The following is a 12,954-nucleotide window of genomic DNA, read 5'->3' as shown; positions in this document are numbered from 1 at the left end:
ATTCAAGCAGCTCTTGCTGGCGGGTGCTCCTGTGGCCCAGCCTCTCTGGATGCGTCTCCACAGGCACAGCATCACCCTGGGAGGCTGCAGGTGATTTTGGAGGATGCTGATGCCCGGGGGGCTGAGGGACAGGGGTGTGATACCAGGCTGCATGTGAAGAGTGAGGGGACGCATCCAGGAGTGCTGAGTTCTATTTCTGGCAGCAGGATTTTGGCCAACTCAACACATTTCTTTGCAACTCCACTTGAAACCAGGAAGGCTTATTACGTCCCTCTCTTCTTCCTAGCGACGCCACGGGAGCTAATTGAATTTGGTTTGTAAAGCACTTGCAAAAGCACAGCCTAAATGCGGTGTCAAAGCTGGGGCTGTGATTATTTCAGCCAGCGGGAGCTGCCCCTTTCCTTGGATATTTATTGTTCCTGTCTCTACTTTATTTTTATGAATTCCACACATACTGGCATGTTTTTAAAGTCAACAACGCTAACAGAATTACTCTCTAAATGTGAAAGCAGGCACAGTGGAAAATGCCTTCTGCCATAAAGTGGCAGATAAAAGGATCTGTCAACGAACATTCAGGTTTATTGCAGAGGGAAGAGCAAAACTGATCCTGCCTTGGCACGTGTGACAAGCAGGTGGGCGCTCAGGGCAAGGCTGCTGGACAGTTGGCTCCCACTGTGCCGGTGCTGCTCGTGCTGGGTCTTGCACTTGCACCTTTTCTGGAGGGTGTTTGGACTGGCAGACGATCAGCCGTGCTCCAAACTTTCAGGCTTAACACTGAAGGTGATGGGACTTGCTGTATAAAACCACTGCACCATGTGAGGTAACAGCATGGTTTAGATCATGCTTTGCATCATAAAGCCCTGAAGGCAAGGACAAGGGAATTCCTACAGGACTCTGCCCTAGCAAGAGATCCCTGCAAGGATTAAATGCACTTTCTGGCTAAGCTGTTGGATTTTTAGTGCTTACCTAGGAATGTCCCAGTGAATCCCAGTGCTAAGAAGCTGGAGATGACAAACAAGGTCCCCACAGCCGAGATGGCCAAGCCTGAGTAATAGGTCCAGTGGCAGTCCCAGCCCTCCAGCTTTGGCTGGCTCTTCATGGCTTCTGTGAAGCTGTTGGAGAGACAAGGGCTGTTAAAACAGCAATTCATTACCAACATGACCCCACTCTCCCTGAGAGATGGAGTTTTGGGAGAGAATGCTGCTGAGGAAGTCGCTTCTCTGGATCCCTCTTCCCACCTCCTCAGCCTCCCAAAAATAGAAGCAAGGAGCCGAAGCCTGTGAGCAGCCAGGGCTTGACCTGGGACACCTATTTCTACTCACAACCCTTGCTCACTCCTGGAAACACCGACCTCCTGACTTGTGATATCAACAGCTTTGTCTGGTTCACCAAATCCCAGCTTCCATCGTGACGGGGAGCTCTGGGACAGACGCCCTTGCAAATGCTGGAGGCTGCGATGCCTCGGCACAGGGCTCGAAGGGCTGGGAACAATGGGCTGGATTATCTCGTGCTCCCACCCCCGTTCCCCTCCATCAAAATATTTTGCAGCGTTCATGTGTTAGCCACGTGCCCAGGAGTGATTCACGGCCACAGCCTGACAGTCAGGGGGAGGATTGGAAGGGCGAAAGGAAAATACGAGAGACGAGGCGTTTTCAAGTGCGAACACAGCTCCTCCGTTCCAGGCTGGCTCCAGCATTTCGGGTCTGACCTTCCAAACACTCGTCTGTGATCGGAATAACGGTGACCCCTCCCTTCAGCCCCTTGAACTCTGCCCAGAGCCGGGCTTGGCAGGCTCAGCACCGCACAAGGCTCCGACACAAACGCACAGAGGTGACAGAGGAGACAACACTGTGATTAAAAAAACACCACTAATAACAGCGAGAGGAGATAACAGACCCGCAGAGCCCTACACGGCATTTCTCCACATGTTGTTGACACATGAGGTAGGAAACTCTGAGCCTTTCTTTAATGAGCACCCTGGAGGCTGAAATTCAAGTGGAATAACAGCTCTCCCATGCCTCTGGCCACTGCTGCCTGTGAGTGGCGGGCCAGGAGTGCTGCTCCTGCCTGCAGTCCCAGGCACCTGGAAAGTGCTTCCATAGTGCTATCTGCAGGGCTTGGGATAGTTTTTTTCCCTGATGTCCCTCTTCTCTAAGCACTGCAAATCCCTGCATTTTTTCTCTATTGCCCAAATAAAAACTGAGAGAGACAGCCAGTCCTGCCTCCATGGCTGATGGAAAGGCAGCTGGAAATCTTTTGAAGGCCCAAATGGTGGTAAGTTCAAAGCACCAAGCGAGTCTAGGATAATATTTCAACTCTGTGGTTTAGGGATCTGATGATACTTCTTGTACTCCTTGGAGCTTGTTCCTACTAGACTTTCCATTGCTGAGAGGTTTTTAGGACCCCAGAGCAAGACATTTAATCTTCCCTTTGGACTGAAGCAAGGAAACAAAACACAGAATAAATGTAACATGCTTGGGAGTGAGCAAGAACACATCTTGGTGATTTACACTCTGGAAATTACAGGGAAGTTCCCTCTTCCAGGGAGCCAAGCACAGGCAGGGAATGACAACATGGCCCCAGGCAATGTAATGGTGTCCCCGGGCTGGCCCTCCTCCAGCACCCAGCACAGCTCTCTGCAATCACCAGGCTCACACTGGCTTAGCTTAAAATCATTTTGGATGGGAAGACACAAATCTGGCTGCACTGTGAAGCAACAGCAGCTGCACGCCCCTTTGCATCATTTCCCCAGTGTTTATTTTTAAATGACACAAGTCTCCTCTATGAGGAAGCCAAAAAAAATCCATGTCCCTGCTACCAGCACTGTCTGGGTTTGGGAGGAAAGCAATCCCCCTGCAGGGATGTGCCTGTCTGCCTGAGGAATCCTGGCCTGGCTGCGCACTCACAGCACACCTTGACATCCCTGGGGATGCTCTGGAGCTTTTTGGTCACAAAGAGGAGGATGTTAATGCCTTTCACAGAAGTGGGGTTTGACTCCACATCTGGCCAGGACCTCTCCAGAGGGTACCAGCACTGGGAAGTATCTCAGAGCAATCAAAAGCCACTGCTGCTGATCCCTGGGGAGGCAGGTGCCAAGCTGGAATCTGCCTGTATCCCAGGCCCTGGTGAAGAGATGGCAGAGCACAGAGAGGTACAGTGAGAGCACAGCCCTCAGAGGCTTCTTGCTCTGGATAAGCTGAACTTGCACTGCCTCACATCCTTGAGGCTCCTCTGTCTGATGCTGGGGACTCGACTCTGTCTTGGAACATGGAACAAAAGTGGCTTCAAGAGCACGAACTGGTTGACTTGGAATCAGCACTGGAAGTTTTGCAACCAGCACATGGCTATGGTTTGTTTTGGAAGAGCTGTCTCCCCTGCTCCAGATGATCACATCCTTCCTTTCCATGGTCGGATAGGCCTGCATTAGTTATTCTCATCAGCATGTCTCCCTCGGCTCCCTGCTGTTTGGCTTACAGCTAGAGAGGGAAGTGTTTGCACGGAGATAATGGACTGCCTTTCCCTCTAGGAATGGTTTATATCTTCCTAAACACACTCCCTATTTGCATTAAACATGATGCGCTCAGGAGTTTTCAGAATTGGTAAATAAACCTTTTAAGCATTTATGGTGCTGGGCCATGACAAGCAGCACGGAGTCGTCAATTATTCCAGCATCTACAACAGCTCCTTGATGGTGAGAGAGCCTCCCTGGCCATGTTTCTCCCCCCCCGGTAGGGACAGACAAGGTTTTGGGCATTTCCCTTGTTAGAGAGCCAGTGGTGAAGCCAGTCCCTTTCTTCACGTGCCTCTAAGTCACGTTTGCTACAGCATTTATTTCTGGCTGCACAACAAGGCAGTGGCGCAGCTCAGCACCCAAGAGGACATCAATTAAATCCACGCTTTGTCCCAGTACCTGGAATTGCTTTATGTGCCGAGCGGAGCCATTGCCATGGTGAGGAGCATCCATCCCTCGTACCAGCGCAGGGGAGGGGAGGGGGGGCTGCGACCTACTTTGGTCACATACCTGGCTGCCCTCATGAGGATGGCTGCCACCAGGGAGGGGCCTGGAATGTGCCCCCAGCGTTGGAAGAGAGAAACTGGGGAAATGGGGCTTCCCCTGACACCTCCCCACACTTGCCAGGGTGAAGCATGACACCAGAGCCACACACTCTCCACCAGCTGGGAGAAGCCCAAATCCATCAACTCTGCTCTTGCCAAACTGGCAGGTTTAGCCAATTCCTGGCAGGATGGGAGCAGCCAGGGAAGCGGGATTGTTCTGCCCACCATTCCCAAAACAGAGAGGCGCTTGCTCAGGCACAGCCACCACATCGCTGCTCCATGGGAATCACAGAATGGTTTGGGTTGGAAAGGACCTTAAAGATCATCCAGTCCCACCCTCTGCCACAGGCAGGGACACCTTCCACTACATCAGGTTGCTCCAAGCCCTGTTCAACCTGGCCTTGAACACTTCCAGGGATGGGGCAGCCACAGCTTCTCTGGGCAACCTGTGCCTGTGTTTCCCTGTAAAACATTTCCTCATAAAAGATTTCTTCCTTATATCTAGTCTGAATCTCTTGTCTTCCTGTTTACCACATAATAAACCCCATGAACTGGAAAACCACTCACAATGGTTCTGAAATGTGGGGATGGACAAGTCACGCTGGTGGGGTCCCAGGAAGAAAGTGGGAGTGAAGGAAATTGGCAGCAGATCCTCTGGCTGGGACACTGAGAGGACCTGCAGCCAGGTTTGCACAAGCAGGCGCTGATTTATATAACCAGAAAACTTAAGAAACCAAGCCCAAAACACATCTCCAAAGGCCACATGAAGAAGAAAACCTGGAAATACTGTACTAAGAAAGAAGCTGAGCTTTTTAGGTCTTGCTGGGGGCCTCTCTCAGTGGCCCCCAATAAGTGTACTTCGTCATCCCTCTCCTGCAAAGGAGGACAAAGACCTCATCCAGCAAACTGGGTCGCTGCAGGGAGCAGCCCAGCAGTGCTTCCTTTGCCTGATCCCAAAAATCAGCCTGGAAACTGGGGCTGGCAAGTGCAATTGGGGCAGAATTGGGCCAGGGGCCAGCAGGCAGCAAGGAAGCAGCCGTGGTGCAGGCGACCAGGGTTTTGGTGACAACAGCCACCACTGCAAGGTGCCACAGTCACTGTGTGGGATTTCGGTTCATCCCCACGCCTGAGGTTTTGTTCCTCTCAGCTAAAGGAGGCAATGGGGATAAAAACCACCCAGTAGTGCCCAGCTGCAACAAAAGATCTTGTTCATTGGAAAACAGCAACCTCGACAACACTGAAATCGTCCTGCCGATACCACCGGCAATTGTCAGCCCAGTCATCATCTTCACAGCTTCTTTTGCCAATTAATGACTTGGCTTTTCTGACAGCACCGGTGTGTGTGTGTTATTTAGGTCAGTTGGGGGCTGTGGCAGCTTCTCCCCCCACCTCCCATCTCAGCTGCCTGGTTTCCTCACGCAGATGCCGTGGGCAGGAGGTGCCGCCGGCCGCCTGGGGCTTTTCCCGAACAGCCATCAGAGGTTGCCGGCAGCGCGGCTCGGAGGGGCATCAGCTCCAGCAGGCCAAGCTCGATTCCCATCATTGAACTTGGTCACTTCTGCACATAGGGCCACGTGGTTCTGCGATTGATGGCATTTACAGCACGCTCATTCATGAGAGGCACTACCTGGCAATGACAAACAGCCCCTTTCCTGTGCAAAACCCAAGGTGGATTCATTTTCCTGGAAGTGCCACCTCCACGTGAGAAATCCGCACAGGAGGTAGTACCTACAGGACTTCATGCCAACCAGCAGCGTGGTACCACTGAGCACGTTGCCAGTGGCACTGCCTCTCTGGGATTTATTCCCAATGAGACATCACAGCCCTGGGTCCCCCAGCCCCCTGCAGCCCCCTGTCAGGGTGTGCACGTGGGTGCTGCCTTTAAGCTCAGGGAAACACCCCATGACCCGAGGTTCAGAAGTTCCCACGTACCTGCCCTGAGGTGGGCAGTGTGCCAGTGTGTGCCAAAGGCAGCACAGAAGGGTTCAGAGGCAGCACCAGTAACTCATTGCAGAGCTGATGCAGGGAAAGGTATCAACAAGGTGGTGAGGGAGGAGAGAGCGACACTGGATGCAAGTCTGGAGGACGGGGAAGGTTGTCACGTCCCATGTCACACAGATAACAGTCACAAACTGCCGGGCCAGAGCACGTGGTGCAGATAGCTCAAAAGTTCAGGAATTGTTTTCACAGATAAGAGTCTCAGTGATGGAAGTTCCCTGCTTCTTGCAGAAAGAAAAGGTTGTAATGAAAATAATCATTGCACCCACGCAATTAAGGATGCTTGTCTTGCGCACTTGACTAGGCAGGTCCCACCTGGTCACAGGTCACTCCGGATTGCAAGCCAAGATTGCAAGCTGATAATGAAGCTCAGAGCTGGGAAGCACCTAATTGCTTAATTGAGCACGGAGACATCCCTCTTCTTACACACAAGGTATCTTTCAGAGCCAAGCTGGCATGAGAGCATCATGTCCAGCTGAGGACAGGACCACGGCACAGACCCTGCGTGGGGTGGGCGGTGAAGCAGCAGCACAGCCCAGCTCCCAGGTGCTGTCAGCCGAAATTCCAACCCACTCCTGAAGTTTCTGTCTGCTCTGCCCTCCCCTCCTCCGCCCCCAGCCTGGAGCCTTTCAAAAATTCAGTTGCAGAAAGGAAGCAGGTTTTTAAAACCAAAAGAGACATCCCCTGGGCTCCTCATCGCTCCCTGGCAGCCCCCACCCACGTAACAAGTCCCCAGAGGAGGCGGAGAGGAGTTTTAAAGGCTGGATTACAGCAACTGGGGGTGGAGGGACCCCCGAGGCTGCCTTTTTGCTCGCTATCAGCAGCCTGCACGCTCTGCACAAGTAACCCTGACTGTTATGCAGAGCACAGCCTCCATGGGGCTGAGGAGGGGCAAACCTGCCCCCACCAGCACGCCCAGTACAAGTGACTCAGAGAATAAAATGAAGGGAAAAACAAAATAGCAAGAGCAAGTGAGACACGTCCCTTACAGCGTCCCTGGCCACTGAGATGACGGTGCCCGTGTGGTACAAAACCCCTCTGGTCAGCTGAACCCCACTTTGCACCTGGCTGGTACCTTCATGCAAGGCCAAGGGGCAGGATGAATCTTTCCCAGGAAGCAAAAGCTCTCCAGGCTCGAGCAGTAAGCCTTGGAAGGCTCGCTGAGCTGGGAGCGGAGGCAGCGAGTCTCCCAGGTGTGTTTTGGGATAACTGCAGCAGTTGCTGCTCTGATGATCCTCCTGAAACCATCCCATTATGTCCACAGTTAAGAGCTTGCCTGGCTTGAACAGCCTCCAAAGCCTGCTGGCCATCACTCAGGCCAACTTCAGTGCCAAGGAGAGGCGAGAGAATAACCCGACCATGTCGAAACATCTGGGCAAAATCAACTTCCCATTGCACTCATCTGAAAGGCTTTGGCCCCTTGTGGTGGGCTGGCATTTCGTCTGTGTTCTGCTGGGGGTGAGCTGCCCCATCTTTTCTCCTCAAAAACTAAGGTGCAGATGGGGCTTTTCCAGCCCCCTGGATTGATCTTGTTGTTTCTTCGGGGCCCGACTGCTGTGCTGTGCAGGCAGAGCCAAACTCAGTGAGTCCCACAGCACTGACAGACTCATGACAGAGCAGAGCCAGTGATGCCAGCCCTGGCGGGGCTCTGAGGGCTCTACAGGGGGAATTTGGGACACAGTGCTGGGACAGACAAGGCCTCTTTGGCTCTCCCAGCAGTTCCCACTCAGTGTATTGTGAGTGACCCAGTGAGCCTCACTGACCCAGGAGCCAGTACAACCACTGGGAATGGAAATTGTCCTTCCATCAGCCATGTTTTTAATTAAAGGCAAGGACAAGGCTTTGCATTGCTTCCCAGACAACAAATGACTATGTAATTTGTGCAAGAGACTGTTGAGACATTCCCCAGCGAAACCCAAGCCCGCTGTGTCACTGAGACATCAGCAGCACACACACATGCCCTCTGAATCGCCTGCATTCGATTACAGACCTGTTCACTGCAAGCTTTCTTACAGTTTCTGCAATCAGCAGTAGCTGGGACAAACATAGAAGGGCAAGGGCAGGTCCTGGTGTCATTTCCAGGAAGGCAGAGCTCTTAAATACATGTGCAAATTCCAACCTGAGATCTCTTCGCCTGGGAAATTACCCAGAGTACTAAACAACCCATTAGCTCTGACCCTGGTATAATTGAATCTGGGAATTTAGTGAGTCTGTCTCGACTAACAGCGGTGAAGATAAAGCCTACCAGATCACAGATAAATTGCTGGCATTGAGGAAATCTTCTGCAGTAAAACCTCTCTGCTGCACTGGGAACACTAAAGGACATATTCCCATGGTGTACGGTGTATCAGTCACACAATACTATTAGCAAGCACAGGTAGTGTTTAGAGATGGCAGATAAGAGTTTCAAGAGACAGTTTGCTAAGTGCACAGGTAATCCTGCTCTTCTGCACAGGAAACTACGGCTTCTTAAAAGCAGCTTTAATTTTGTTTATGATTTTTAAGAGAAAATTAAAAAAATTCTGCTGTTACATATGATCCATCCTGTGCAAACAGCCTTCCTGTCACCTGGGCTGCTCACAGAGGAGAGGAAACATCCCCAGGGAGCAGAGCAAGGAAACCTGTGACACACAATGGCTGGTGAAACAGATGGGTTTGGCCGTGCTGCCACATCCCTTGTCTTTATTACAAACCCTGGAATAAATCTGCTGCTGGCTGGAGTTACCCAACCATGGAAAAGCAATGCGCTGGGGCTGGATTCGGCACTGCAGAGCAAATACCCCTTATCCCCCCCCAAATCCATAGGGGCATTTCTTTCCATGGATACACGTCAGTAGGGCGAGTTCCTTACCAGTGGCTCCTCACACAGTTCAGCAGCAGGATCACGGCGCCCAGGCAGTAACAGGCAGTGTGGGCTGAGCCGAAGACTCGGCTGAACACTCGTGTTTTGTGCTCCCATCTGGCCACCTGGAGAGACAACAGAAAACAAAGTGGGTGGTTGGGGATGCCTGGCACACGCTGCCCCAGGAGCCCGAATCCCACAGCCTTGGCCTCACACGCTGGGGACACTTTGTGTGGCTTTGTGCAAGAAGCAAGTGGAAGCCACTGATGGGACATGCCTTGAACCAAGCCTGGGGATGAAAGCTCCCTCTCCCACCCACGCCAGAGCCTGCTTGCATTGCATATGCCTTGTCCACCAGCTCAGCCAGCACTATCAAGGCCTGGGCTGATGGAAAAAAATTTAAAAAAAAAAACCCTACACATTAGTTTTGGGAAATATGAGGCTTGGTGTCCAGCAAGGCTGAGAGCATTGCTAAGAAGGAAAACAGATCCCTGAGGGGATGCACCCCAGGGACACTCAGCTGTCATCTATTCTATGATTCTATGATTCTATCTTCTGGGATGTATCACCTCCTATGTCCAGTCTTGGTCTCAGGGATCATACCTGACAGGAAGAATCCTTCCTAGTGCACATCCAGAAAATTTGCAAGCACTCCCTCAAGCCTGCCCAAGAAAAGATCTGCCAGCCTTGCCCAGAGAACTGCTTCCATTTTTACCAGCTGAACCAACCTGGCCTTCATTATCACTCAGCAATTGCAGCCATTAGGGCTCATCTGCCCTCCTCACCCATCCCAGCACAGCAGTGACAGCCCAGGACTCACATGTACACAGGCAGCATCCCTGAGCAGGCATTAACATCCCTTACAGCAGACCTTTCTTTCCCTTGCTGCAAGGTTCAGCTCTGTGTTCTGCAGATGCTGATGGACCCCTGCCCAAACCTCCCCACAGATGAGGAATTGCCCTCTAACCCTAGGAGGCTGCTGCATGCAGGTGGCTGGAGCTGCTCCCAAAATCCGCAGGACCAGATCCACCCCAGCCACCAAATCCAGGCTCTGCACCCCCAGCTGATAAAAATCCTTACAAACACTTTGTTCTCTACCTTTCCTGAACCCCTTGGAAAGCTGTCGCTGTATTTATCGCCCCTCTTAGGCTCCATTTTCAGGTGCCAAGCCGGAGGTTTGGATCAGACATCAGACCCAAAATTCCAGCCAAGGAGAGCACACCTGGGCAGTGAAGCAGGAAGCGGGAGTCAGCAGAACATCTCAGCACCAATTTGCTTCTCAGACACGGCTGGCACTTGATTAGCTTCAAATGCACTTCACTCCCTCGCATGGAGCCTGGGCAGCTTTCGGGGGCACCTGCAACCCAGCTCTTCATCTACTCTGAATGTAACTGGTAATTTATTGGCTCAATTTGAGCAGAAAAAGGCAGCTTTACAGGTCTCGCTTTCTTCCCAGGCTGATGCAGAAGCACAAAGTGCTGCTGGTGGAGGGGGACTGATGGCTTCAGGAGGGGGGAACGATGAAAACCTCTGATAAGCAGGGCACTGATTTCACATGCTGAGAGCTGATTCAATTAGTTATGCAATGATTGCTCCGAAATTACAAATCCACTCATGACAGAGAGAGCTGCTTCACTGCCTTTTTCTGGCTGGTATAAATAGTTTGTATTCTAAATTGAATTTAAAACACCGTGCGTCATGCTGCTGCTAAAATCGGAGCTGCTGTTTGAGTGCTGAGAGAGTAGGGAAAAGAAATATAGGGTGAGTTACCACCTTTGGAAAGTAAAAAGAAGTGACCATACAGGTGACTGAGTCACAGATGGAAAAATGCAGCCACGTGCCAGTTATCTGTACCAACTTCCTAATTCCCTGGAAATTATTCTGGCAGCGTTTGCATGGATGGCGGCTCCTGGCTCGCTCAGAGAGCTTTGCCGAGCATCACAGTGGCGGCAGAGCTGGAGCTGAAGGAGAAGGCAGAGCCGCTGGGATCGGAAGGAAGAGCTCGTGTGCTGCTGGGAGCCCTCGAGGTGGTCACTGTCATTACCCTCACCTTTAGAAAGGCACGTCTGGGCGGCCAGGGCGAGGGGGCAGCAGCTGCCTCGGCTGCGATGGGATCACTCCCAGCACAGCCCAGTCTGTGCAGCATCACACAGCTGGGACTGAGCCGCCAACTCTTATTTAGCTGTCACAGCCTTCAGATGGGACTCTGGGCTCCTTTCCGAGCCCACACAGGAGTCATCCCCAGCAAAGCCGGAGCGGAGCTGGAAGCGGTGGCACCCACTGGGCCCCACGGCGATATTTCAGTGGCAATTAATTAGTTCCGGTTCTGGTTCTATTCCCTGAACAACTAATTAGTTCTGGCTTGGTTCTAATTTTCTAATTTTAGTCATTTCGAGCTAATATTAGCTCCCGATCGACCCAGGGCTACGCAGCTGCCTTAATGGTTTTATAAAATCATGAGCCGACATGTTATTATTTCCTGCGTGACGGATGCAAAGTGCTTCCAGCAGCTTCCATGGCTGTGTGTGGGACAGAGCAGGACCGAGACTGTTCCCTGTGTGCTCCTTGCCCTCCCAGCCAAGGCTGGCACTGTGCTGCCCACGGGTGAGCACAGCACTGGGCAGAAAAGTCCCACACCCCAGCTGTGTGTCCTGGTGAGGTAGGGAGAGAAGCATTTTCATTTTTCTTCCAAGTTTGGAAATGGAGTTAATACAAAGTTTCCCGACTTCCCCAAGGGTCAAAGCAATAGAAAAAAAAAAAAAATTCCTTTTCCAAAGCTCCCAGCCTTCTGCTTTCACTTTAGGATACTTAGTGAGTGTTGTAAGTCATTTTTTTAATGTTTCCCCCAATGCTCATTATTGAAATAAATCAGCGAGCGGATGTGGCTGCAAAGCCGGGGATGCTCTTGGGTCCCATGTTCTGCCTTTGGCAGGCCGTTCCGGGGGCAGGCTCAGCTGGCTGATGTTCCCAGAGAATTGCTTCCTTCTAGACGTAAATTCGGGGTTGATTTCTACGTAACCAATCCCAGCCATCTCCCCAACCGCCCGGGCAAGTGCGTAAACAAAAATGAAAGCTCCAACTATGCATTCCCAGTGCCTGCCTGGATGGAAAATGGAAACGCTCCGAGGTTCCTTTTCTTATTTTCCAGGCTGGCAAACCATCCCGAGCCGCCTCGGGAAAGGCCACAAATAACCATTCGAAAAGCAATTTCATCCCATGAACCTGCCTCCGCAGCGATCAACGGGAAATGCTCTTTCCAGCCCCGTGTGCATGGCAGACCACGACCTCTCATTAATATTTAGTATTTGTTTGAAGGAAATCGATTCTTTTTGTCTGCCATCCAGGGAACCTGGCTTTGGAACACACTACATTTTAATTGCTCAGTCCCAGCTCTGAATTAGAGCCTTTGTGCTGCTCCATGTGATTCTGCTGCTATATGTGGCTCGCCCCAGAAATGGGCAATGAAACCAGATAACCCAAAGGCTCAGGACAGAGGGACATTTTGCATCTCGATGCAAATCAGTCATTTTATGTCCTCACATCGCCCTATCGCCATGGTATCTGAAGAAAACCGTGCAGGAGCTAGTGAATTTAGCCTTGCTGGGAGGCTGGGATGGATTAGCAGCTCCCTTCAACCAAGGAAAACTGAGGCACTGGAGGGTTAAGGCCAGTGCCAGCTTCCCAGCTCTCCCAGGAGCAGGGTAGAGGGGATGTGTCCACATCCTGCAAAACCCTGGGTTTACCTGGGGAGATGCTCTGCATCTCTAACGATGCTCCAGCCCTGGCCAAATTGTTGGCATAAAAATATTCAGTGTCCAAGTATGAACTGAAAAGCACCTCCCACGGGGGAAGACGTGCCCCAGTTGGCTCATAACTCGCTGAATGGGCAGGAAACCTGACACGACTCTCATTTGACCTACAGGGACCAGAGGCACCGACCTGTTCCTGCTACGAAAAATCCATTTTTACCTTTCTGATTCGCTGTAATCCCTCATTAAAGCATAGCAACACTCTCTTCTCTCTGCTATCCACTGCTTGGATGCTGGAAAACAACCCTG

At 51.7% G+C, this 12,954-nt stretch overlaps 1 protein-coding gene across 2 annotated transcripts in view; it reads right to left on the bottom strand.

Moving 5' to 3' along the window:
* Nucleotides 1-12,954, bottom strand: part of PEMT (phosphatidylethanolamine N-methyltransferase) — a 41,181-nt gene that overhangs the window by 10,302 nt on the left and 17,925 nt on the right. For both annotated transcript variants that reach the window (XM_050317363.1, XM_050317362.1), the window contains exons 3-4: nt 8,906-9,021; nt 967-1,112 (exon numbers count right to left, since the gene is read on the bottom strand). In XM_050317363.1, the coding sequence (XP_050173320.1) occupies nt 967-1,112; nt 8,906-9,021 (262 nt within the window). The remainder of the gene's footprint in view (nt 1-966; nt 1,113-8,905; nt 9,022-12,954) is intronic.

The sequence above is a fragment of the Myiozetetes cayanensis genome, unplaced genomic scaffold, assembly GCF_022539395.1.
Source record: "Myiozetetes cayanensis isolate MyiCay16 unplaced genomic scaffold, myiCay2020 scf20-37, whole genome shotgun sequence".
Classification (NCBI taxonomy): domain Eukaryota; kingdom Metazoa; phylum Chordata; class Aves; order Passeriformes; family Tyrannidae; genus Myiozetetes; species Myiozetetes cayanensis.
This window is presented reverse-complemented; position numbering and strand designations above follow the sequence as displayed.